Source organism: Hippocampus bargibanti, linkage group LG20 (assembly GCF_051943395.1).
Source record: "Hippocampus bargibanti isolate YZ-2025 linkage group LG20, ASM5194339v1, whole genome shotgun sequence".
NCBI classification, from domain to species: Eukaryota; Metazoa; Chordata; class Actinopteri; order Syngnathiformes; family Syngnathidae; genus Hippocampus; species Hippocampus bargibanti.
Window position 1 is genome coordinate 9,201,712 of NC_142753.1, and position 22,154 is coordinate 9,223,865.

The window sequence follows — 22,154 nt, forward strand, 5'->3', positions numbered from 1 at the left end:
AGTGTAGCATAAATATACTCCCCCACGACCATCACAATGATAAAGGAATCGGGCTAAATTTGTTTTTCCACGTATAAAGGTTGGAGTATGCCATACATTATTTGAAATGATTAAAAAAACATGTAGAATACGGGAAAAACATAAGTTGAAAGGTATGTTCCTATAGTGCTCAATGTTGCTTATTCCTCATGGCCTCTTGAGTCATCCCAGCCGCCATATTACCTTTCTCTGTTTATTACTTTTTTCTCTGATGGTAGATATAATAACAATCAGAACACCTTTATCATAACCAGAACACATTTAATAGTCCCACAGTGGGGGAATTTACAATTTACAGCAAACAAGATTGAAAGGGGTGATAGCGGGGTGGGGTCAAAAACAAAGTATTGCATGTACAAAAAATGACAAATGATTGTACCGTACAACTGCACAAATAAGTTTCATAAAAAAACTGTACATAGTAAAAAGCATATATGATGTATATAACTGTATTGACTGTACATAAGGTGCCTTTTTACATATACATTACATTACATACATTACTTATTTACATTTTATAAGTCCAGGTTTTTTTAATTTTTTTTCGCGTTTGTTTATTAAGTAGTCTGTCGGTTATTTGGCCCACAATGGCGAAATTAGCCATTTTTTTTTCATCCAAGTCATTGAAACCAAGTGTTTCTGTGCGCATGCGCACAAACGCCTTCAAACCCCCACCACACACCCTGCGCGTGGAATTCGCTTACAGTTGCAAGCCTCCCCGGCATATTTCCGCGCTTATAAATAGGAGAGCCATCGTGGCACACGCCAACTAAAGACGTTCAAGTGTTTCTTACGCGGCAAGTCTCGGATTTGTATTCGTCGGAGTGTGAGAAGCTCACCCGTCAGGTTTGAACAGGTCAGCTTGCCCGCGGACCACGCCCCTTGCCGCTCAGGTAAGCAGGAAGTGGCTGCCTGACAGCGACGTAATGCGGAAGCTAGCCGAAATGCGTCTTTGACACACCATATCTGGTTTTTCGCACGTTTTTTTTGCGAGTTGGGGGTGGGAGGATATTAAAAAAAAAAAACATTTATCCTGGACGTGTTTTGCAAGTAAGGAGGATTGCAGGCTCAAGCGAATCATGCGGCTCGACACCTGCGCGCCGCTCGGACTTTTGTTGTTGATTATCGTCGATGCATCAGGTGAGACTTTGTACGCGGACGGATCAAGTCGTTTTTGAAGGTGTGTTCCCCCACCCCTGAAATGTGTGTGTTTGAATGTGGGATTCAACCGAAGCTGCACTTTTTTGAGGCACGATAATGTTGACGTCGTATCTCGTAAAACACATCGATGACGTGGTAGAATTCGCAGCGGGGGGTATTTAGTTTGACACATCGCTTTTCCCCTTTCAAATGTTTTAGGGGTGTTTTTATGGTGCTTCCTCGGAGGCTTGAATTGATCATTTCTTCATTAATAATTGACTTGCAATCTGCTACAGAGTTGCGGTTGTTCCTTTAGTGGAGCAGCCTTTTTTTATATCCAGTTTTAGGGTTGTATCCCCCGTTGGAATACACGGCAATTTAAAATGGCAGTAGAACGTTTAAAAGTGTAATATTCCAGGCATATTTCACTTTATATTCAAAGTTATGGCTTGTTAGCATAACAGCCCAACAGATAAATGACGTTTCCCCTCAGTGCCACTATAAGGATGATATCTCATTAGCTGCCCGCTGATTTCACAGAATACATCATTGGAAGTATGTATAACGTATTAATAGTATGCGTGTAGCTCATATATGTCAATATCGCTGTCGCGACAATTAAATTCCCCACACGGAGTGTCTTATCGATCCGTGTAATGCAGTCCTGCCATTATGACTCATGTTAGAATACAGTAGTGCAGTATGCCTAAGCGTTCAGGAAACTAAAATGATTGCGTCCTGTACGGTTTAAACATGAATACTTTGTTTAAATGTAGGAGAGGTGCACTCGAAATGTGTTGCTGGCACCACACAAATCCTTTGTTTAGTGCACAAATGCCTTGTATCATCAACATCAGACTTGCTCTTATCCCCCCAGACTGCTTGCAGCTGACGGTCCGGCCCGACAAAGGCTCATCGGTGACGGTGTCAAATGACCTGCCCTCGGATGAGTGTACGGTATGCACAGTCGTTGGGGTCAACGACACGCAAACGTCCTGCTTCTCAAATCTTGCTCTGGAGCCCGAGAAGGAGGTTGAGCTTCTCTTCAACTGCCCCGTGGAACAGTCTTACGTCGTCACTCTCAATCAGCTCATCGGTGAGTTAAAAAAACGTGGATGTGAATTCTGAGAAATTTTGTTTGGTTCACTTGATTTACATAATAATCCCAATTGTCATTGCATAGACACGTATCAGCATTTTACATTATTTAAAAAAAATGGATTTGGATTGGCTTGGATTAGTCTTTTTTACTAGTCTCGCAGTAGAGAAATGTACATTTCACAGCAGCGAAGTGATGAAAGTAAGAGGAAAGGAAAGGAAGAAGTAGAAAAACAAAATACAGAAGCTGCTGTTAAGGTAGCCACTCTCGCGGCGCCATCTTGAAGTCAAAACAACAACAAAGTAACAAATAATGTGACAACACAAAAGACACAATCATTCAATCTTAAACACTTTCCTCTCCCTCTTTGTTACATGAAGCACTTCTAGATGAAATAGGACAGGATCAAAAGGTCCTTTTCAACAGTGGATCAAAGACATCATGGTGAAATGTGCACATCTGCTAAAAGCTAAAGGTTGAAAGCAAACACGAAGCTGTAGCATCCATTGGCAAAAAGACATTCTCTGACGTGTAAATCCGCTTCAATTCCAAGCCGCGACAGTTCCACAGACGCATCGGCATGCATCTATCATAAAATAAAATGCACCCATGTGCCAGAATCGCACATAATAAACCTTATGTGTCTAAAATAGACCAACATGTGCCTCTTCTCTTCCCGTTTCTCATTATGCAGAATGCACAAAGGACACTTGCAACCCTTCGACAGTGGAAACTCAACCTTCCCTCCTCAGCGACTTCCCGCGAACATTCATCTGGACCATCAAAGCGCCCGAGAAGACAGTGGTGGGCTTGGATGTCCTCGGAGAGGGACTACGGGAAACGTCGGAGCCGTGCAATAACGGATATCGATATTCGGTGACCACCTTTGAAGAGAACAGCGAAGTGGTGGCTCACTATTGCAAAGCGGGTTCCGTCACCCATTTAGACCTTCTCGATCAAGCCGTTGTCTCTCTGCAAGTTGCACCAAAGACGCCGGTGGAGTCTGTAGTGTTCCAGGCCTCCGCTGGACCACTAAGTAAGAATATTGCAGTTAGCGTAAATCCCGATACGTGTTCCTCCCTGCGTAAATTAAATTAACTCATTCACTGCCATTCACAAATTTATTCGGGAATTGAAAATATGAATTAGTTCGAGTTTTGTTTTTTTCTTGTTTGGGTGCCGATAAAGCGCTGGTCAGACCTCTGGTATTTTTCCCCTTCCACAAGAGGGCAGCGTTTGCCTTTTTTTTTTTTAATGTATTGCATTGTATTTTGGACAGCCGCCCCCATTTCAACCTTGGATAACTACAGACCCATATAACTTAGCAATTAATTCTTTTTTCCCTGATGAAATAAGAGTGTCTAAGGTTTATAACACTGTCTTTAATAATAATAATAATAATAATAAATTTCATTTTAAGCGCCTTTCAAAGCTCTCAAGGACACTTTACAGTCACAGACAAGCGTAGGTACTATAATAATAATATTAAAAATAATAATCATAATAAAATAATAATAATAATACATTTGATTTCTAAGTGCCTTTCAAAACTCTCAAGGTCACTTTACAGTCACAGGATAAGTTTTTCTGTGGGTGAGCAGCGGCGACCACACGCGCCAACGTTCACTCAATCCGGAATAACTCCAATGGAAAGAAAGCTAGCTAGCTAATAGATAACTAATCACAAATAGAATACAATAAATAAAATACAGTTATAAATAGAAACAAGAGAAAGAGCTACACGGAAAATGCAATTCTAAATAGGTGGGTTTTCAGATGGAATTTGAAGGTTGTTGATGTAGTCCTAAAACTCAATATTCTGTGGGTCCTGGAATTCCAGTGACAATGACAAAAACCCTGGCACTGGAGTGGCCACATTTTTGCACGTGTCTGGCAGTGAATAATTTAAACAAGTGCTGTTCCCGGTCCCGCTTTCCCCCGTCTCCATTTTAGAAGGCCGGACGGTGGTCGTGACCGTCGATTCCGGCACGACGCTGACGATCAGCAAGTTCTCGCAAGAAACCCAGTGCGAGTTGTGTACCGGCGCCGAGTCCACCCGGACCTGCAGCCAGACTGGAAAGACCCTGACTGACGTCCAAAATCTCGCTCTGGAGTTCAGCTGCCTCAAACCTCAAGAAGCATACAATGTGGAGGTGAAGAAGACAATCGGTGAGCTCTGAAAAATAAAATCAATATCTGATGGGTTTGCCAAATCAATGTGAAGCTCATCTCGTGCTTTCTTCTTCTCAGAATGTACCAAGAACTCATGCGCACCTGCAGCAGGAGAACTCAGTCCATCCATCTGGAAGGACTTTAAAAGAATCCTAAAATGGGACATCAGCGTCCCGGAGAGGACCGTCTTGACTTTGGAGCTACCTCGCGACAACCTGAAGCAAATAGCCCAACAAGATACATGTCAAGAAGGCCCGCAGTTCTCTGTGAGCACAACAAAAAGCAACGGGCAGATCAAGACCGACAGCTACTGCAGAGGTGGGCCGTTTTCCCGTCTGGATCTTCTCGGGAGGACTACCGTGACCGTGGAGGTGCCCCCGGGAGAAGAAATGGACAGGACGATTTTCACAGCCAAAGCATCACCCCGAGGTAAATCTCCCACCTCGCTTTTTTTTTTTTTACCCCCACCTGGAAAAAGTACAATACTTATATTTTCTCTTTCCATCATCATCAGCTGGCAGGATGATGTCTGTCACCCCTGACCCGGAAACCATCATTATTATCAGCAGGGACACGCTGGAACCCGACTGCAGCGTGTGTGTGGACAAACAGCCCAAGCAAACGTGTCATCCCAAAATGTTAATTCTGAGAGAATCCCGTAACACCTCCGTGGAGTTCACCTGTCCTCACCCTGAGGAGGTCTTCGCTGTGGAGATCAACCGAGAAATCGGTAGGCAAAATGTTGGGGTTCCCGAAGTCTCACATAGATGGATAGATAGGTCAAGACAGGCAAACAAATACACAAATAAATACTTAGTCAAACAAATACATACGCAAACAAATAGATATGCAAACAAATACACAAATAAATACATATGCAAACAAATACACAAATAATTACATAGGCAAACAAAGACACAAATAAGTACATACGCAAACAAACACATCAATAAATACATACACAAACAAATACACAAATAAATACATCCGCAAACAAATGCGCAAATAATTACATATGCAAACAAATACGCAGGATAAATAAATACACAAATATATACGCAAAATAAATACACAAATATATACGTAAATAAATACACACATAGACGTGTAAACAAATACACAAAGATGTGTAAATAAATACACAAATAGATACATAAATAAATGTACAAATAGATACATAAATAGGTAACGTAAATAAATACACAAGTCCCTAAATAAATACACTAACAGATATGTAAATAAGTATGCAAATAAATACATAAATAAATACACAAATGGACACGCAAATAGATACACAAATAGATATGTAAATAAATAATAAATGCTGTCTTACTTCCGGGTAGTTTGAACGCTGGCACGAATGGCTGCCGCTGCTCACCCGCACAAAAAAATCCTGTGACTGTAAAGTGTCCTTGAGAGTTTTGAAAGGCGCTTAGAAATTCAATGTATTATTATTATTATTATTATTATTATTATTATTATTAAAAAAGAAAGAAATAGTAAACAAACAAATAAATAGTAAATAAATACATAGTAAATAAATGGTAAATAACTGAATGGTTAATAAATAGGTAAATAAATAAATCAATAAATGGTGAATAAATAAATAGTAAATAAATAAATATAATCCATCCATAAGGATAATAATGAATGAATGAATAAATAAACAAACAAATGAATGAATGAATGAATGAATGAAACTGAAAAAGAAACATGTCTGTCTGATGGCTTTGTAAACATGCTAGTCTTGTCGTGTTATTCCAGACTGCACATCGCCTTCCTGCTCCGGCGATAGCGTCCAGGCCGACTCGTCGTTCTTCCCGGACTTCAACCGGACTTTCACCTGGGATCTGAAAGTTGGTTCCACTCAAGCTTTCCAGCTGGACTTCCCCGAACCTGGAATGCAGCAGATCGCCAACGAAGAAACGTGTCCCGATGAGCACACCTACGTTCTGGTGACCTACCTCCGAACGGGCCCCGCCAACATCGGAACTTTCTGCAAGGGAGGTTCCGTAACCAACATCCAGGTGCGCTACAAGGGCCGGGTCTCTCTACGGGTGCCAGGAGACCGAAAGATAGATCCGGTTGATTTTAAACTCAGCGTTGGGCCTGAGACCAGCAGTAAGTGGATTTGTTCATGTGACTGTTTTATTGATTGTTTTTTATTTATTATTATTATTATTCCAGTGATACCTCGGTTTACGAACCCCTTGGCTTACGAACTTTTCGGTTTACGAACGTTACATTCATGAAAATTTTACCTTGGCATACAAACTTTTTTGGGGGATACACACGGAGCTGCCTCAATGAGTGATGTGTCATTCACGAACAAGCCCATTCTCCTAACAAGAAAATGGCAGGCGGCTTGTCTTGGTCCTCTATTCCCCGCCCCCAGTCGTCGGTTAAAGCTATGTGATTGGTCAAGAACGCAGCAGTGAGGGGTGGTGGTTTTGAACATTAAAGAAAAAGGCTGGCGTGTGTGTGTGAGTGAGAGTGTGGAGACTGCAAGGTTAAAATATCCCATCGGTCAGGCTCCACAAACAACCTGCACAAGCCATCTGTACACTTGATGCAAAAATCTATCAACTCAGCTAAACAGAACACAATTGATGAGGAACTAGATAAAATTATCGCAGAGAAAGCACCTACACGGGATCATTCCTCAAGTGTTTAATGCTGATGAAAGCGACCACTCCATTCCATCAATTATAATACTATAGCACATTTATTATACATAAAATAAGGCATGTTTTGTGTAGTTTTAAGGCTTAGAAAATTAGAAAGTAGAAAATTATGTTTTATGGGGACCTGGGAACAGATTATTCTCATTTTAATGGTTTCCTATGGGAAATTAAATTTTGGGATACACACTTTTCGCTTTACACACTCTGTCTGGGAACCAATTAAGTCCGTAAGCCACAGTATCACTGTATTTTTATTATTTATTTATTCATTATTCATTTATTATTATTATTTTTTTTTTCAGTGGTCGCCATCGTGAAGGTCAACCTCCCACGAGGCGTCTCCAACACAACCTTCATCTCCGCCAACTATCCCAACGATTTTCCCGACGACCAACAAATGCGCTGGGATTTCGCCGTGCCCGGCATGCACAACTACACCGTCCATTTTCACAGTCACACGGCGCCGGAGTGCCTAGGCAAGAACGTCGGGGTGGAGTACAGGAAATCGGATAAGAAACTGATCGAAACGGGTTTGACGGACAAGCCGCCGGAACATCAGCAGGGCGATTTTGAAATGGTGTTGAAGAACTGCGAAACCAACCGGACGTTGCAGGGTCTCACTTTGAAATACAGCGTGTCGGTGATGAGAAGTGGTCACCCAGGTACAGTTATCATTTGTTGTTGTTTTTTTTGTATACAGACACCTCCCCCTACTTACGAACATTTGAGTTACGAAAAACGGTACATACAAACATTTTTGCGGGTATGTCGAAAAATGTTCGGACAGAAATGTTGTAAGTTAGATTTACTATTGTGAAGTTAAACTTCATTTTATTTGTCTTATTACATACATGTACAGACACTCCCCAACTTACGAACATTCAAGTTACGAACAACGGTACATGCGATCATTTTTTCTCGGATTTTGAAAAATGTTCGGACAGACATGTTTTAAGTTAGATTTTGTATTGTGAAGTTAAACTTCATTTTATTTATCTTATTACTTACATGTACATACTGTCTGTTTTTTTCACACAAACCAATACAGATTATACAATACATACATACAGACGCTCCCCTACTTACGAACATTCGAGTTCAAAACATTTTTGTCCTAACATATGTAGTATTCTCTCCAGTTGTACATGTACATATCTTTATAGGGCATATATTTTATTAAATATTTTTCAGTATAAACCAATACAGGTTACTTATACAAGCCTTAAACATATTTATATAAACCTTAAACATACTTATATAAGCCTTAAACATACGTTCCATATAAAATATAGCATTGAAGCAACTTATGAACAAATTCACCTTACGAACGACCGTTCGGAACGTATCTCGTTTGTAAGTTGGGGAGCGTCTGTCATGGTGAGAAGACGTCAGCTTCCCAATGTAATTGACTGTCTCCCCCCACTTGCATTTAATTTTTCATTTTATTTTTTGGTTTGTCAGTTCTGTGCACGGTGGACCTAAGCCAACGCCCCAAAGTGTCGCTGCAAATTGAAAAAGTGGGTTCGGATCCCTATTGCGAGATGAGCGCGAACGCTGAGGTTTTAAAAAAGATCAATATGGCCGCCGGCAGCAAAACCCAACTCTCCTTCCTTGACTGTCCCAATGAAGATTTGCAATTGACTGCCAGCAAAGTTATTAGTAAGTTTTTTTTTGTTCCCACTGTCATATCACATCACTCCTTATAATTAATCTATTCACATTTTCCCCAAACCAGCTTGTGAGAATGTCGCTACCTGCTCCGAGACCCTCCTCACCGTGCCCCCATTGGATCCCTGTCTCCGGATGCCCCTCCACAGCTTCACCTGGCACCTCAACGTCCCCCAAGACCGCACCATCGATCTCGTGTCCCCATCGGGAAGTCTCCAACAATCGGTGCCAGGCCAGGAGTGCAACGCTACCGTCTCCTTCCACGTGGAGGAGAGCGAAGGCTTCTCTGTGGGTGATTACTGCCCCGATGGGAACATTCAGAAACTTCAGGTGCACGCTAACATCTCTGTCACGGCGACGACTCGAGATTTCGGCAAGACCAAGGGGCCTTTTCTCAATGTCACCTTCACGAAAGAGATCCCGGGTAATTTGATTTCAATGTCAATGATGGAAATAGAGCATATACAGGATCTCGCCACACGAGGGTGCTGTTTCACTTATATACAAAACGCTGTCCTGATTTCATCTTTTCTGTAATTTTTTTTTGACTGCACCGTTTTCCAGAGACCATCATTTATCAAGTCAGCCCTCATACGTCCTCCGCAACCCTTCTAGCCACCCCTAACTGGCCCAAAGGAATGAGACCATCGTCCACCGTCTCCTGGATCGTGTCCTTACCGAGTGGGTACAAGGCACAGGTCCAGTTTGTCAACGTGAGCCAACCCAAATGCAACGACAGACACACGGCCATCAAGGTCAAGATGCTGGACTCGGAAGAGGAGCTCCTGACCCGCCGGGAGGACGAGAAAACAGACGATAAGTTGCTGGTGCCGCACAGCTTTTATCTTAATATGTCTAACTGTATACCAGAAGCTGGTGACTTTGGGGCGGTCACCAAAATCGTTTTAGAGCCAAAAACTGGTAAGAAAATGGTCATTTGTATGCCATTTATGACTGCGCAAATACATTGAAAAGACGAATTATATTTTACAGGCCTCTTGGCCATCCTTCTTGGGATCGCCGGAGCTCTTCTTCTTCTCCTCGTCATCCTAGCTGTAGTCTGCTTCTTTGTAAGGTGAGTACATCACTCTAGATGAGAATTGACTCGTCAGACGAATACGTATTTGTCTTTTTTAAAAACACATAAGACAAAAAAAATGGTGGCCTTTTTTGGGACCATCTGGACCGAATTAATGGCATTTCAATTCATGTCAATGGGGAATCATGTTTTGGTTTTTCAAACAGGAAAAAGAAAAAAGAGCGCATGAACAAGGAAGCGTCCATCTACATCGGCCCAACAAATATGTTCCGTCCCAGCAAAAGACAATTCAGCAAAGCTCGGTCGGACAACGAGTCCCACGTATACGCCTCCATAGACGAGACCATGGTGTACGGTAACCTCCTGGGGGATTCCAGCTACGCCGACAGCATGCAAGATCATTTCAAAGGAATGCAGTTGGACTCCTACCAAACGTTCACGGGCCCCACCGAGTTGCCCGTCATCAACGAACCAGAAGCGGAACCCGAGGTGGACCACTTCAATACGTTCCTGGACCGCTCCCAGTCGTTCATTCCGCCTCGTCCGCGTACGCCAATCGACCGACAGGACAGTTTGGGCTTCCAGGACCGACGGATGGTGGACAATGAACTCTACACGTTCAGAAACACAGGTGAGATAAACACCATCCGACTGTCCGGGGCTGACATGGAACCGGAACCACCGACATCGGAGGAGTACTTGTAAGACTTTTACACTGATGATGATAATAATTCCTGTTACTTCTCAGAGAGGGGAACTTTGGTGCCTCAGTCTCGCTCAGGGAATTGAGTTGAAATGTTTTTATTTTATTTTTCAACTTGAGCTTTTTCAAAGTTTTCTAAAAGCTTCCAGACGAGGTTCAGAACTTTTTTTTCTGTCCTCCCAAAAAAAAAATCCTTTTCTATTTTTTAAAGGACAACCGACACCATTTTTTTGTTCCCCAACTGACAGCAGAAAAACGTTTTATCGCATCTAAAATACCCAAAACACGCAGGCTGATATTTTTAGTCAAATGTAAAAACACCAATAAAAATGAGTTAAAGTGTCCCAAAACTGCTTCAAAATGACCTCGTAAATGGTGAATTTCAGAAGGTCCCGCCCCCTTGTTCGTGACGTCACGCCAGGATACTCCAGACACAAAACAATGCCTTCAGAGAGTTCAAATTCTGAGAAGATGCTTTCTTGTTACTCGTCCAGTTATGAATATGATTCAAATACTTCTGAAGAGGAAAGCATAAATGTTTGCAATGGATTAAAGAAGTTCTTCCGTATCAATTCGAGCCGTCTGGACTCCAATGTAGCGTCCCAGAAAATGCACAAGATGGCGCACAAGCTCCATTGGAAATGGGCTGATTTGTCTGCTGGGAATTTGTGTCAACTAGTATTAAATAGTAGTCTTGGTGCAACACACAACGATTCACCATCGCGTTATTTATGTGTTTTTCCTTCTAATTTCGCCATCAACACAGATGAGCACGATGTTTTCAGACCAAACAAAGTACCCAAAATGCATTGTGTGTCACTTTCTCGGTCAGGGGCGTTCCTTCAGTGACGTCACGTCAGGCATCGTCACCAACTCGAAATCAAGACTTCCTGAATATTTAGCGCGAGTCTTAAAACGTAAAATATAGCTATATGCTGTGGAATCTTTGTAAAATGCGCTCAGTAGAAGTCATTTGAAGTCATTTTACAAATTATGGACACAACTTGTCCGGAGGTGTCGGTTGTCCTTTAAGTCCCTGCCCATGTGGTTTGGTTTTTGATTTTTTTAATCTATTTTTTTATTTTGAGTACCTGTAGTTAATTAGATTTTTTTTTTTAACAATAAATTTCAACAAAAATAACCGCATTGCCTTCATTTGACTGAAGCACTGAGGTTTTCAATTCTGGATGGGGAAGAAAAAAAATATTTCCTTTGCAGAAACGTGTCCAGGACAAACATGGTCGGGAAGAAGGAAGAAATATTCTCAGCTCCAAAGCGCCAGCTCCCAAAATCAAAGTTTTTTGACACAGTTTAATCCCACTAATCCATATACAGTAAAGTCTCATTATATCGATATCGGTTATATGGATAGTACTGCTTATTACGATACTATTTCTATGAACTCAAGGAGAAAATTTACATGCCGCAGGATCGGATATATCGATAGTCCGGTTATATCGATATTTTTTCCGACTCCCGAGAATATCGATATAACGAGACTTTACTGTAATTATGAAATCTGAAAATACTTTTCTCGAGTGGCTTTTTCAAATCATAGCATCCTCCACACATCCTTTCATGAGGACAAACTGTCCAGAAAATCAATGGTAAGGGAAAAAAATAGACTTTTTTATGAGTCTGACTTAGGTGGACAATGTGCTTTTACTGTTTATTTAGTTTTCAGGTTACATCAGGCAAGACATGATCTAACTTTTGGATTTAAAAGGAAAATAGGGGCGGAAAGTTAAGCACAAGAATATTCTTCAGTCTCAATGTGAGACTTGTCAGTTAAATACAGAATGCAGCATGGTGGTTTTGACAGGCGCGTTAACTCATTCACTGCCAGACGTGCAAAAATGAGTTAATTCCTAAATTATATGGGTCTGGAGTTATATAAATTTGAAATGAGGGCGGCTGTCCAAAATACAAGGCAATACATACATATTGGTTTTATATAGCGCTTTAACAACAGCTAAAGCTGGAACAAAGTGCTTCCCCCTTGTGGAAAGGGAAAACATTGCAAGAGGCCATGACCAGCACTTTATCAGCACCCACACAAGAAAAAACAAAACCCAAACAAATTCCAGAATGGCGGTCTACGTCATATTTTCAATTCCTGAATAAATTCGTGAATAGCAGTGAATGAGTTAAAATAGTTGTTTTTTTTTTGTCTCGTCAGACCCAATTTTAATATCGTTATTAGCTATCTGTTAGCTGGTTAGCTGGCTAGCTTTTGGCTATCTTTCCAGCTACCTAGCTATCTATTAGCTAGCTTTCTATCTATTTGAGTTACGTACTTCCGGGTTGAGTGAACACTGGCGCGTGTGGCTGCCGCTGCTCACCCACAGAAAAGCTTATCCTGTGACTGTAAAGTGACCTTGAGAGTTTAGAAATGAAATGTATTATGATTATGATGATGATGATTATTATTATTTCCTTAAATAACACCCAAAGTGCAGTTGTACAACCACAACGATAAACAATGAATAAATACCTTGACGTCTGTTAGCTAATGTTGTAGATGAGGAGTATATTGCTTGTGCTATTTTTCAAATTATGCTTCACGTAGCTCTAATTTGTTCTCAAATTCTAATTTTGTATTTTATGGATAACATTTCTGTTTTTCCTGTAAGTGACTGCAAACGTCACAACAGGTCCAATGGCAGAACCGGATTCAAATTTTTTTAAAAGCCTCTTTTTAAAAAAGAAGGTAAAGTGGCATTGCAGCAGAAGTACACACAAAGCAGCAAATTAGGATGATACGGCATAGAAGCAATCACACAATGTTAAACTGGCACACTGAGGCTTTCTCATCACGGCAGTTCTCATCGAACCATTTCCCTCCGGCGGCCCCCGACAGCACCGCGCAGTTCTGGGACGGGCCGCCGTCTGGTTGACGGGCGCGACTGTTGGACGTGTCCCAGTTCTTGAACTGGATGCTGACGCCGCTCTGGTCCGCCCAAGTATTTTCGGTCACCATGTCGTTGATGCCCAGCCAAACTTGCTCATCTCTCCCCACGCTGTGATGGAGGTAATCTGTTAGCAGGTCGTTCTCCTCGGCGGATATCGGGGCGCTCAGGACGCCGCCCAGGGCGTTGCAATCCTCGCTGGCTGTGTGGTACGACTTCTTCACTGGGTCAGCCAAGACGCACTTGCCGGTCATCTTTGTACCCTTCAAACACACTGAATAGCCGCATCGGTTAAATCGGTAAGGATTATCTCTAAATTAACTCATTCACTGCCATTTTCACATTTACTGTATTCAGGAATTGAAAATATGACATAGAGCGCTATTCCCCAATTTAATCGGGTTTTGTTTTTTCATGCTTGGGTGCGGATAAAGCACTGGCCATGGCCTCTACAATGTTTTTTTTTTTTCTTTTCCAGAAGGTGGCAACATTTCCCTGATTTCCATGTTAGCGCTTTGTTCCATATTCAGCTGTTGTTCAAGCGCTATCGAAACCGATACAGACGCTCCCCAACTTACATACAAGATACGTTCACAACGGTCGTTCATAAGGTGAATTTGTTCGTAAGTTGCTTCAGTGCTATATTTTGTATGGAATGTATGTTTGAGGCTTAGATAAGTATGTTTAAGGTTTATATAACCATGTTTAAGGCTTGTGTTGCTATCTTGAGTTTTAGAGGAAGATAGATAGATAGATAGATAGATAGATAGATAGATAGATAGATAGATCCCTTTTTTATATTATTATTTTTTTTTGGAGCACTGTACTCAATCTGAGTATTTTGATTTTTACCTCTCTGCAAGGCCTGTTCTTCCTTGAGATGGTTGAGGTCCTCCACAATGTCATCAATCCTTCTCTGGAGATCCTCAATGGCAGCATTATTGTCTAATTCCAACACCACCACCCCCAAAAAATGTCAAACTCAATCATGAATGAATTTTGCTGACCTCAAAATGTTCAAATCTGATGCAATGTCGTCGTGAAATAGGAGAGCAAAGTACCTTTTCGTGCAGGTTTCTTCTTTGGTGGAGTCTGCTGGAGTGAGCAGTGGACCATCATCAGCGCGAACATCAGCATGCAGACGCTTTTGCACTCCATGGCTACACTTTGTTAGACTGAGGATGGGCCATTGTGGAGCCTCGCTATTTATCTTCTGCTCCTTGAACCCTCCCTTTTGCTTTCTTGTGCATGCATGTGAAAAACGATGAGGCGGTGTAAAGACCTTCTTGGTCTTGATGACATAACCATATGTGGTTTTCATAGTATCGCAAAAAAAAGTAAATAAATCTGAGTTATAGTGAGTTAAAAATAATTCAAATATGGGATCTGTTTTACCCTGAATATTGGCCAAATGCTTTTAGAGGACATTTTGCTTATTTATTTAGTTTTTCAAATTGGATAATGAAGTTGAAGATGGTGTACAGCGATACCTCGGTTTACGAACCCCTTGGCTTATGAACTGTTCGGTTTACGAACGTTACATTGATGAAAATTTTACTTTGACATACGAACTTTACCTTGGCATACAAACACGGAGCTGCCTCAATGAGTGATGTGTTGTTCGCGAACGACACATCACGTTCTTCTAACAACAAAATGGCAGCCGACTGTTTTTTTCCCTCCCCCAGTCTTCGGTTAAAGCCACGTGATTGGTCAAGAACGCAGCAGTGAAGGGGGGTGGTTTAAACATTAAAGAGACAGGCAGACGACAGCGAGCGTTTCAACTTTGATAGTTCAAAGTCAGAGTGTAGACTGCAAGGTTAAAATATCCCATCAATCAGGCTCCTACAAGGGATCATTCCTCAAGATGGTGAAAGAAGAAGGTTACGTTCCTCATCAAATGTTTAATGCTGATGAAACCGGCCACTCCGTTCCATCAAGCCATCAACGACCATCACAAAGGTAAATAACACAACTTTATTATAAAGTACAGTTTATTTCTTTAATGATAATGATACCATATCACATATATATATGTGATATATTATTTGATATATATATCAAATAAGGTATATTTTGTGTAGTTTTAAGGCTTAGAAAATTAGAAAGCAGAAAATTAGGTTTTATGGGGACCTGGGAACGGATTATTCTCATTTTAATGGTTTCCTATGGGAAATTATTTTTTGGGATACACACTTTTCGCCTTACACTGTCTGGAAACCAATTAAGTTTGTAAGCCAAGGTACCTGTATCTCTGACAGTACCACTGTACTTCAATCATTTGATAAATAACTGTCAAATGTGTCGTTTACCTGCCAAATGCAATTTGAAAAAGGGACAAATCCACAAGTCGGTTTCCAAAATGTGCAGCCCGGGAACAGGAGTTTGTTTTGGACCAATCCTTCATACTTTGGACCGTCTGACAGATGTCTGGAACGATTTCTTCCCATCTGGTCTTTCTTGATTTAAACCCTCAGTTTGAGCCACGTAGCAAAAGCGAGAAAGTGCTCATAATCTCGAATGTTCCTCAACCATGTTACATAATCAGAACTGATTTTCATGATCTTAAAATAGATAATCGAAACAAGATGAAAAAAATCTTAAAGGTCAGAGACCAGTGATTTTTTTTTGAGACTTTTACACAACCCTTACAATGCATCCCAGTGTAGTAATACCTCGTTTTTTTGCGGTTAATGGTGACTATGACCACCCGCGAGAGACGAAAATCCACAAAGTAGAGTTACACAATAATAACACAGAGGGGGTGCTGGGCGAGGCTAAAACGCACAGCCATGGTACAACCGTGCTGTCATTTGGTGACGTCATCACTAAGAACCAATAGAGCTACAGCCATGTACAAAATCTCTGAGTCATTCAGCATTTATTTTATTCTGAACGTTTTTTTTTACTGAAACAGTGACAAGTGAATCGTGAAGTAGCGAAGGATCACTGAACTGTATTTCCAAAAAGTACGTACCTCGTCTATCGACAGCGTCCGATCAGCTTCCGGTTTTGTGACGTCACACACGACAAACAATTAGTGACACCTGTGCCATGCAGTTGTGTCTACTTTATATACGTTTGCTTTCCACGTGCTTTAGATAGTCAAATTTTGTTTATCTATGATATTTTGTTGCAACAATGGACAAAGGGGTGACAATATTATCATCTTTTTATTTTTCGATAACACCAAGAAGAAGAACTTTGGTCGTCGTGGTGCATTCAACAAGAAACGCCGGCAAACGGTGAGCATTTATTTGCTAGCATTTACGACACCTAAGAATGGCGATCATGAATTGAGCCGTTAGAAAAAAACAACTAATTTAATATGTCGTTATTGTATTTACATCACAAAATGCCCGGCAAGGCAAAACATTACTTTACGACGTTCCAAAAATGCTTTGTTTAGTGACTTTTCAGCTATCGAAAGTTCTTGTTGCAACGGAGTTTAGATCGGTTAAAGAAGTGCAAGCATATACTGTACCGCTTAATAATTTCCAATTCACAGTCAATACTTTTACTTTCATTGACCGGCTAAAACTTGTATAGTTTGACAACACTAGCTTGTCTCCATCTATCTTGAAATAAATAAAAAATCTTCGAAAACATCGTTAAATTTTAAATATATACTGTTGTGTAGAGCATGGAAGTTGAAATTTTCTACAATTTTATGCCATACGTAGTGAGGACATTTTTTTTGGATATATATGCATCTATTAAAGCTGCTCACTCACAGAAAAATACGTATCCTGTGACTATAAAGTGTCCTTGAGAGATTTGAAAGGCACTTATAAATTAAATGTATTCATATTCAAATGGTGAGTATAGTTTTTGCTTTTTTGACTGTTGCTGTGCCGATGACCATTTTGTATTTGGGAACCTTTTACTAAACGAGTTGCTTGTTCTGTAGCCGCAAAGGGACATAAGTCTTCTTGTGCCGGTCCCAAGCCTGGATAAATACAGAGGGTTGTGTCAGGAAGGGCATCCGACGTAAAAGCTTGGCCAAAACAAACATGCGGATCAAACCTCTAAAGATGGAGGACACTGATTTGCTGTGGCGACCCCTTGAAGGGAAAAGCCGAAAGGAAAAGAAGAAGAGTATTATTTTAAAGCATTTTTTTTAATGATATAGTGTTCTGGTCTGCTATTAAAGGTCAATTGGGGTAACCCTACCGTTGACTGAAGTAACGACACACCATGCCACAAGCGTTCTTTCAGGTTAGAAATACTCAATGAGTAATTTAAATTTTCATTTAACAATGCTTTACAACTCTTAAGAAGTGATGTATTTGTATTCTGAAACATATGAACAAGGATAAAAGTACTTTTAGCAACCTTAAAAAAAACATTTTTGGAATCTGGCCGTTAGTACATTGAACAGGATGTTCGTAACTTTGAATAAACTAGCCAGCAGGCCGTATTTCTTTTGGGAAAAGACAGACGTTTTCCACTAAAATAAAAATTTATACGGCTTGAATATTTTGTATGAAAAAAAAAAAGCATCTGGCGGTCATGGTTTCTCACTCTCTGACTCTGAACAGAATTCAATCCCTTTTTTTTTTGTCATACTGTGTACTTTTCGACATTCACCATAAATATAAAGAACACCCCCTCCCACAAGTAAAGGCAAGTTATTAAAAAAAATGCTGATTTTTATTGTTGGACAAAAAGGTACATAATGATATATACATAATACCTGTATTGTACACAATTGTATTTCTAACCAAGAAATCCCACTTTCTGTCTGGTTCCTAAACTCTCCTCCTGCTGCAGCAGCTTCATGAGGGGCACATGGAGGGCTTTTCCAACACGTTTACCTGTCTGGAGAGGTAAATTTATCATTCAAAAGTTTTGTTTGACCATTGCAATCATGAGCAACCGCTGTGTATGCAAATTGTTTAGATGCTATTTTTGTTGTTTGAATTTTCACGGTTGTGTAGTGCTAATTAGCCCATCAATGACGTTTTGCATTGTATGTTAGCATTAAAGGACAACCGACGCCCCCGTACAAGTTGTGTCCATCATTTGTAAAATCACTTCAAATGACTTCTACTGAGCGGATTTTACAAAGATTCCACGGTATATAGCTATATTTTACATTTTAAGACTCGTGCTGAATATTCAGGAAGTCTTGTTTTCGAGTTGATGGCGATTCCTGACGTGACGTCGCGTCAGGAACGCCCCTGACCGAGAAAGCGACGCACAATGCATTTTGGGTACTTTGTTTGGTCTGAAAACTTCGTGTTGATGGCGAAATTAGAAGGAAAAACACATAAGTAACACTATGGTGAATCGTTGTGTGTTGCACCAAGACTACTATTTGATACTAGTTGACACAAATTCCCAGCCGACAAATCAGCCCACTTCCAACGGAGCTTGGGCGCCATCTTGTGCATTTTCTGGGACGCTACATTGGAGTCCAGACGCCTCAAAATGACACGGAAGGACTTCTTTAATCCATTGCAAACATTTATGCTTTCCTCTTCAGAACTATTTGAATCATATTCATAACTGGATGAGTCCTGTGACTGTAAAGTGTCCTTGAGAGTTTTGAAAGGCACTTATAAATGAAATGGATTATCATTATGAGTAACAAGAAAGCATCTTCACCGAATCTGAAGCCATTGTTTTGATTGTAGAGCAAGGCAAGACGTCCTGGCGTGACGTCACGAACAAGGGGGCGGGACCTTCTGAAACTCGCCATCTCCGAGGTCATTTTGAATTAGTTTTGGGACCACTTTCAGTCATTTTTATTGGTGTTTTGAATTTGACTAAAAATATCAGCCTGCGTGTTTAGGGTATTTTAGATGCTCTAAAACGTTTTTCTGATCTCAGTTAGGAAACAACAAATGGTGTCGGTTGTCCTTTAAGCTAGCAGTAGGCAGGCATTTTCCAGAATCAGAAAATCTTTATTATTCCGGTGTAAAAACGACCCCCGCCCCCATTAAATCATGCAAGAGACTAAGCAAAAAGATTGCTTGCTTTAGTGGTTGCTATGGCAATTGAGACAAATAGTGATGACTCACTTCAGTCATTTCGAAGATGCTCTCGGGGTCCAGGCTACCCCCGCCTGTCTTCCTCACACAAGTGACTGCTCCCTTATGTGTGACGGAAATGATGAGGCTGGCTACGGAGCACGCCTTCTCTTGGAGAGTGGCGTCTACCACGTGCCTGTGGCCCACCTACACACCCCCAACCCCCACAAAAAAAAAAAGGAGAAAATCTATCCTCTGCTTTTGCAATCATAATTTTTTTATGTGAATCGATTGTGCTTGCCTTGCATAACGTCACTATGCAGGGAACATTCTCCACGTTGAGTCTCATGCAGTCATATGGGTCGTCTGACAGCTCAATTTCCTTCCCTCCTTCTTCATCGTTTGATATGTGCACCTTGGGGATTCTGTCAGAAACACACACACAAAAAAAAACACATTTCAGTACCTCTTCTGCTCAAACACATTTATGAATCGGATCAAGCATTCTGAAAAATAAATGACTGGAAGGAACCGCAATGTATCCGCCATCTTGAATTTGTATCATGCAATCAAAATTGAATTCGGATTGGAAAATGAATGGACGGAGGATGTTTCATTGTCATCTGACTTGTCGCGTGGGATATGTCGCCCTCTTGTGGCCTGATTGAAAATACATAGAAAAAGTAATCATAATAATAATATTAAAACATTTTATTAATGAGCGCCTTTCAAAACTCTTACGGTCACTTTGATCTTGTGTTTTATTCTAAAAATAATCATATGAACTCTGACTACAGACGCTGCCCTACTTACGAACATTCGAGTTACGAACAACGGTACATACCAACATTTTTTGCGGGTATGTCAAAAAGTAAGTTAAACTTCATTTGATTTATCTTATTACGTAAATGTATGTACATACTGTGTGTGTCTCTCTTCTCTCTAATGTATTTAGTATTCTCTCCAGTTGTACATGTACATATCTTTATAGATCATATATTTTATGAAACGTTTATTTTTCAGTACACACCAATCCTTACTTAAACATACATTCCATACAAAATATAGCACTGAAGCAACTTACGAACAAATTCACCTTACGAACGACCGTTCGGAATGTATCTTGTTTGTAAGTTGGGGAGCGTCTCTATCTGATTTGGACATCAAGAAACAATTCATCCAAGAACTTACTTGGTTCTAAAGAGAGCTGCCTTGATAGCTACTGACATGGCATCATACAGATTTCCATCACATTGCAGGAGCTGTGCAACGCAGGTCAGTGTACAGTATTAGCTAATGAAACATTTACGTGTTCAAAGACGCAAAGAAAAACACACTCTTCTCTCACCAGTGCATCCACATAGAGCACCCAGCAGTGTTCTCCTTTACTAATACACAGGCTCTTCAGGTCCACGCTGTGCTTATTGTTGAACACTTTGTAAAGCGTGTTGCTTAACTCCGTCCCGAGCTCCTCACCTCCTCGCCCCTCAAATTCTGGGGTTGCGTTTGCTGAACTGGTGATTGTAAGTACACGTGTCACAAAGAAAGGGTGGAAAAAAAGACAGTTAAAATGAAAACAACAACATTACCGTAATTTATTATGTCTAATGTGCCTAGAATAATCAAGTATATGTATAAATTCAACTTACCAATCAACAAAGAATTCCAAATAGCCTTCATTTGGGGCCATGGGCCTTGGTTTTCCGATTTCAGCCTTAATTCCTACTAAAACTACTGTGTACCCCTGCAAACACGAATATAATTTTGTCAAGCTTGTATGCATCTTTGCAGATGTATGCAATCTGAGTGACACAAGCAGTCGAGTGGTATATGCAACTAATCAGAGCGAATATTAAAATATTACCAGAGAAACTTTGGCCGATCCGTCAGTATTGGAAACCACGTCGGTCTCAATCTCCATGTGTCTGTAGTCTTCACAACCCCTTCCGTCCACGCGCAAGTCATCCTGATCGTGGAAACATAACATATTACTCAAGAAATTAATTAACTCGTTGAAAAATGTTCCGGTTGTTAATACTCACCCTTATACCATGTAGAATATACACCTTTTCAGCTTCGCTTACTTGTACTGTTGCCATTACGGAGTCGTGTCTGTCGCGGGAATTAGACGTCATAAAAAAAAAAAAAAAACAGCCGTGTATCAGTAACGTCTACTTTGACAGTTATGCTCGGAGGTCCGATAGAAATAGCTTCGAATTGGCTTTTTTAGCCACCCTATCTCCGAAAACACTCAAATATTTTAACAGAATGTATTTTGTTTCGATCAAATAATAAAATCGGTTACTTTTTATGTGTGATTTCGACGTCGATTGTAAGTAACCAACGCTATTTTTAAAAACATTGTAATAAAAAGATGCTCAGCGTCATGGATGCAAAACAATCCCATTTGTACTATTATGGACTAAATTTAACTTGCTAACTTCACAAAGCAAATTAGAAATGATATGTAAGCATTTGTTAAATATCGTTACTTCAAACAAGATTATGGGCGAAAGTTAACCTGACAGACATAGATGAGGGTTTAGTTTATTGGACCATCCACATGACTCACTGTATCACTTACTTCCTGGTTGTCGCTGTTTTATTGTCCCAAACCACAGGTGAGGTTTCAGGACTCGATAGGCAACCAACTACCGAGGTACCTAAAAAATGACAACCGTAATGCATTTACTTCGTGAAAAAGTTCATTAACATCGCAAAGAAAC

General features: G+C 40.6%; 3 protein-coding genes across 4 annotated transcripts; 1 reads left to right on the forward strand and 2 right to left on the reverse strand.

Annotated features, from left to right (window-relative positions):
- Nucleotides 1–982: 982 nt before the first annotated feature.
- cdcp1b (CUB domain containing protein 1b) lies at nt 983–12,478 on the forward strand. Of its 2 annotated transcripts, none has more exons than XM_089022848.1 (13): nt 983–1,179; nt 2,057–2,275; nt 2,973–3,314; nt 4,232–4,447; nt 4,529–4,879; nt 4,965–5,180; nt 6,215–6,571; nt 7,437–7,796; nt 8,596–8,793; nt 8,870–9,226; nt 9,367–9,723; nt 9,796–9,877; nt 10,048–12,478. In XM_089022848.1, the coding sequence occupies exons 1-13, from the start codon at nt 1,119–1,121 to the stop codon at nt 10,544–10,546; spliced, it is 3,615 nt and encodes a 1,204-aa protein (XP_088878974.1). In that variant the 5' UTR covers nt 983–1,118; the 3' UTR covers nt 10,547–12,478. The 2 variants fall into 2 exon arrangements, with proteins under 2 accessions (XP_088878974.1, XP_088878975.1); XM_089022849.1 differs by having other exon boundaries at nt 1,086–1,219.
- A 222-nt stretch (nt 12,479–12,700) lies between these two features.
- LOC148883068 (tetranectin-like) lies at nt 12,701–14,674 on the reverse strand. Its single transcript, XM_089022859.1, has 3 exons — nt 14,515–14,674; nt 14,306–14,398; nt 12,701–13,727 (listed from the first exon to the last, which is right to left on the reverse strand). Exons 1-3 carry the CDS (start codon nt 14,609–14,611, stop codon nt 13,321–13,323), a joined length of 597 nt encoding a protein of 198 aa, XP_088878985.1. The 5' UTR covers nt 14,612–14,674; the 3' UTR covers nt 12,701–13,320.
- A 2,880-nt stretch (nt 14,675–17,554) lies between these two features.
- On the reverse strand, nt 17,555–22,050 carry exosc7 (exosome component 7). Its single transcript, XM_089022854.1, has 8 exons — nt 21,471–22,050; nt 21,293–21,394; nt 21,078–21,172; nt 20,777–20,942; nt 20,620–20,690; nt 19,730–19,853; nt 19,480–19,635; nt 17,555–18,274 (listed from the first exon to the last, which is right to left on the reverse strand). Exons 1-8 carry the CDS (start codon nt 21,561–21,563, stop codon nt 18,173–18,175), a joined length of 909 nt encoding a protein of 302 aa, XP_088878980.1. The 5' UTR covers nt 21,564–22,050; the 3' UTR covers nt 17,555–18,172.
- Between the last annotated feature and the right edge of the window lie 104 nt (nt 22,051–22,154).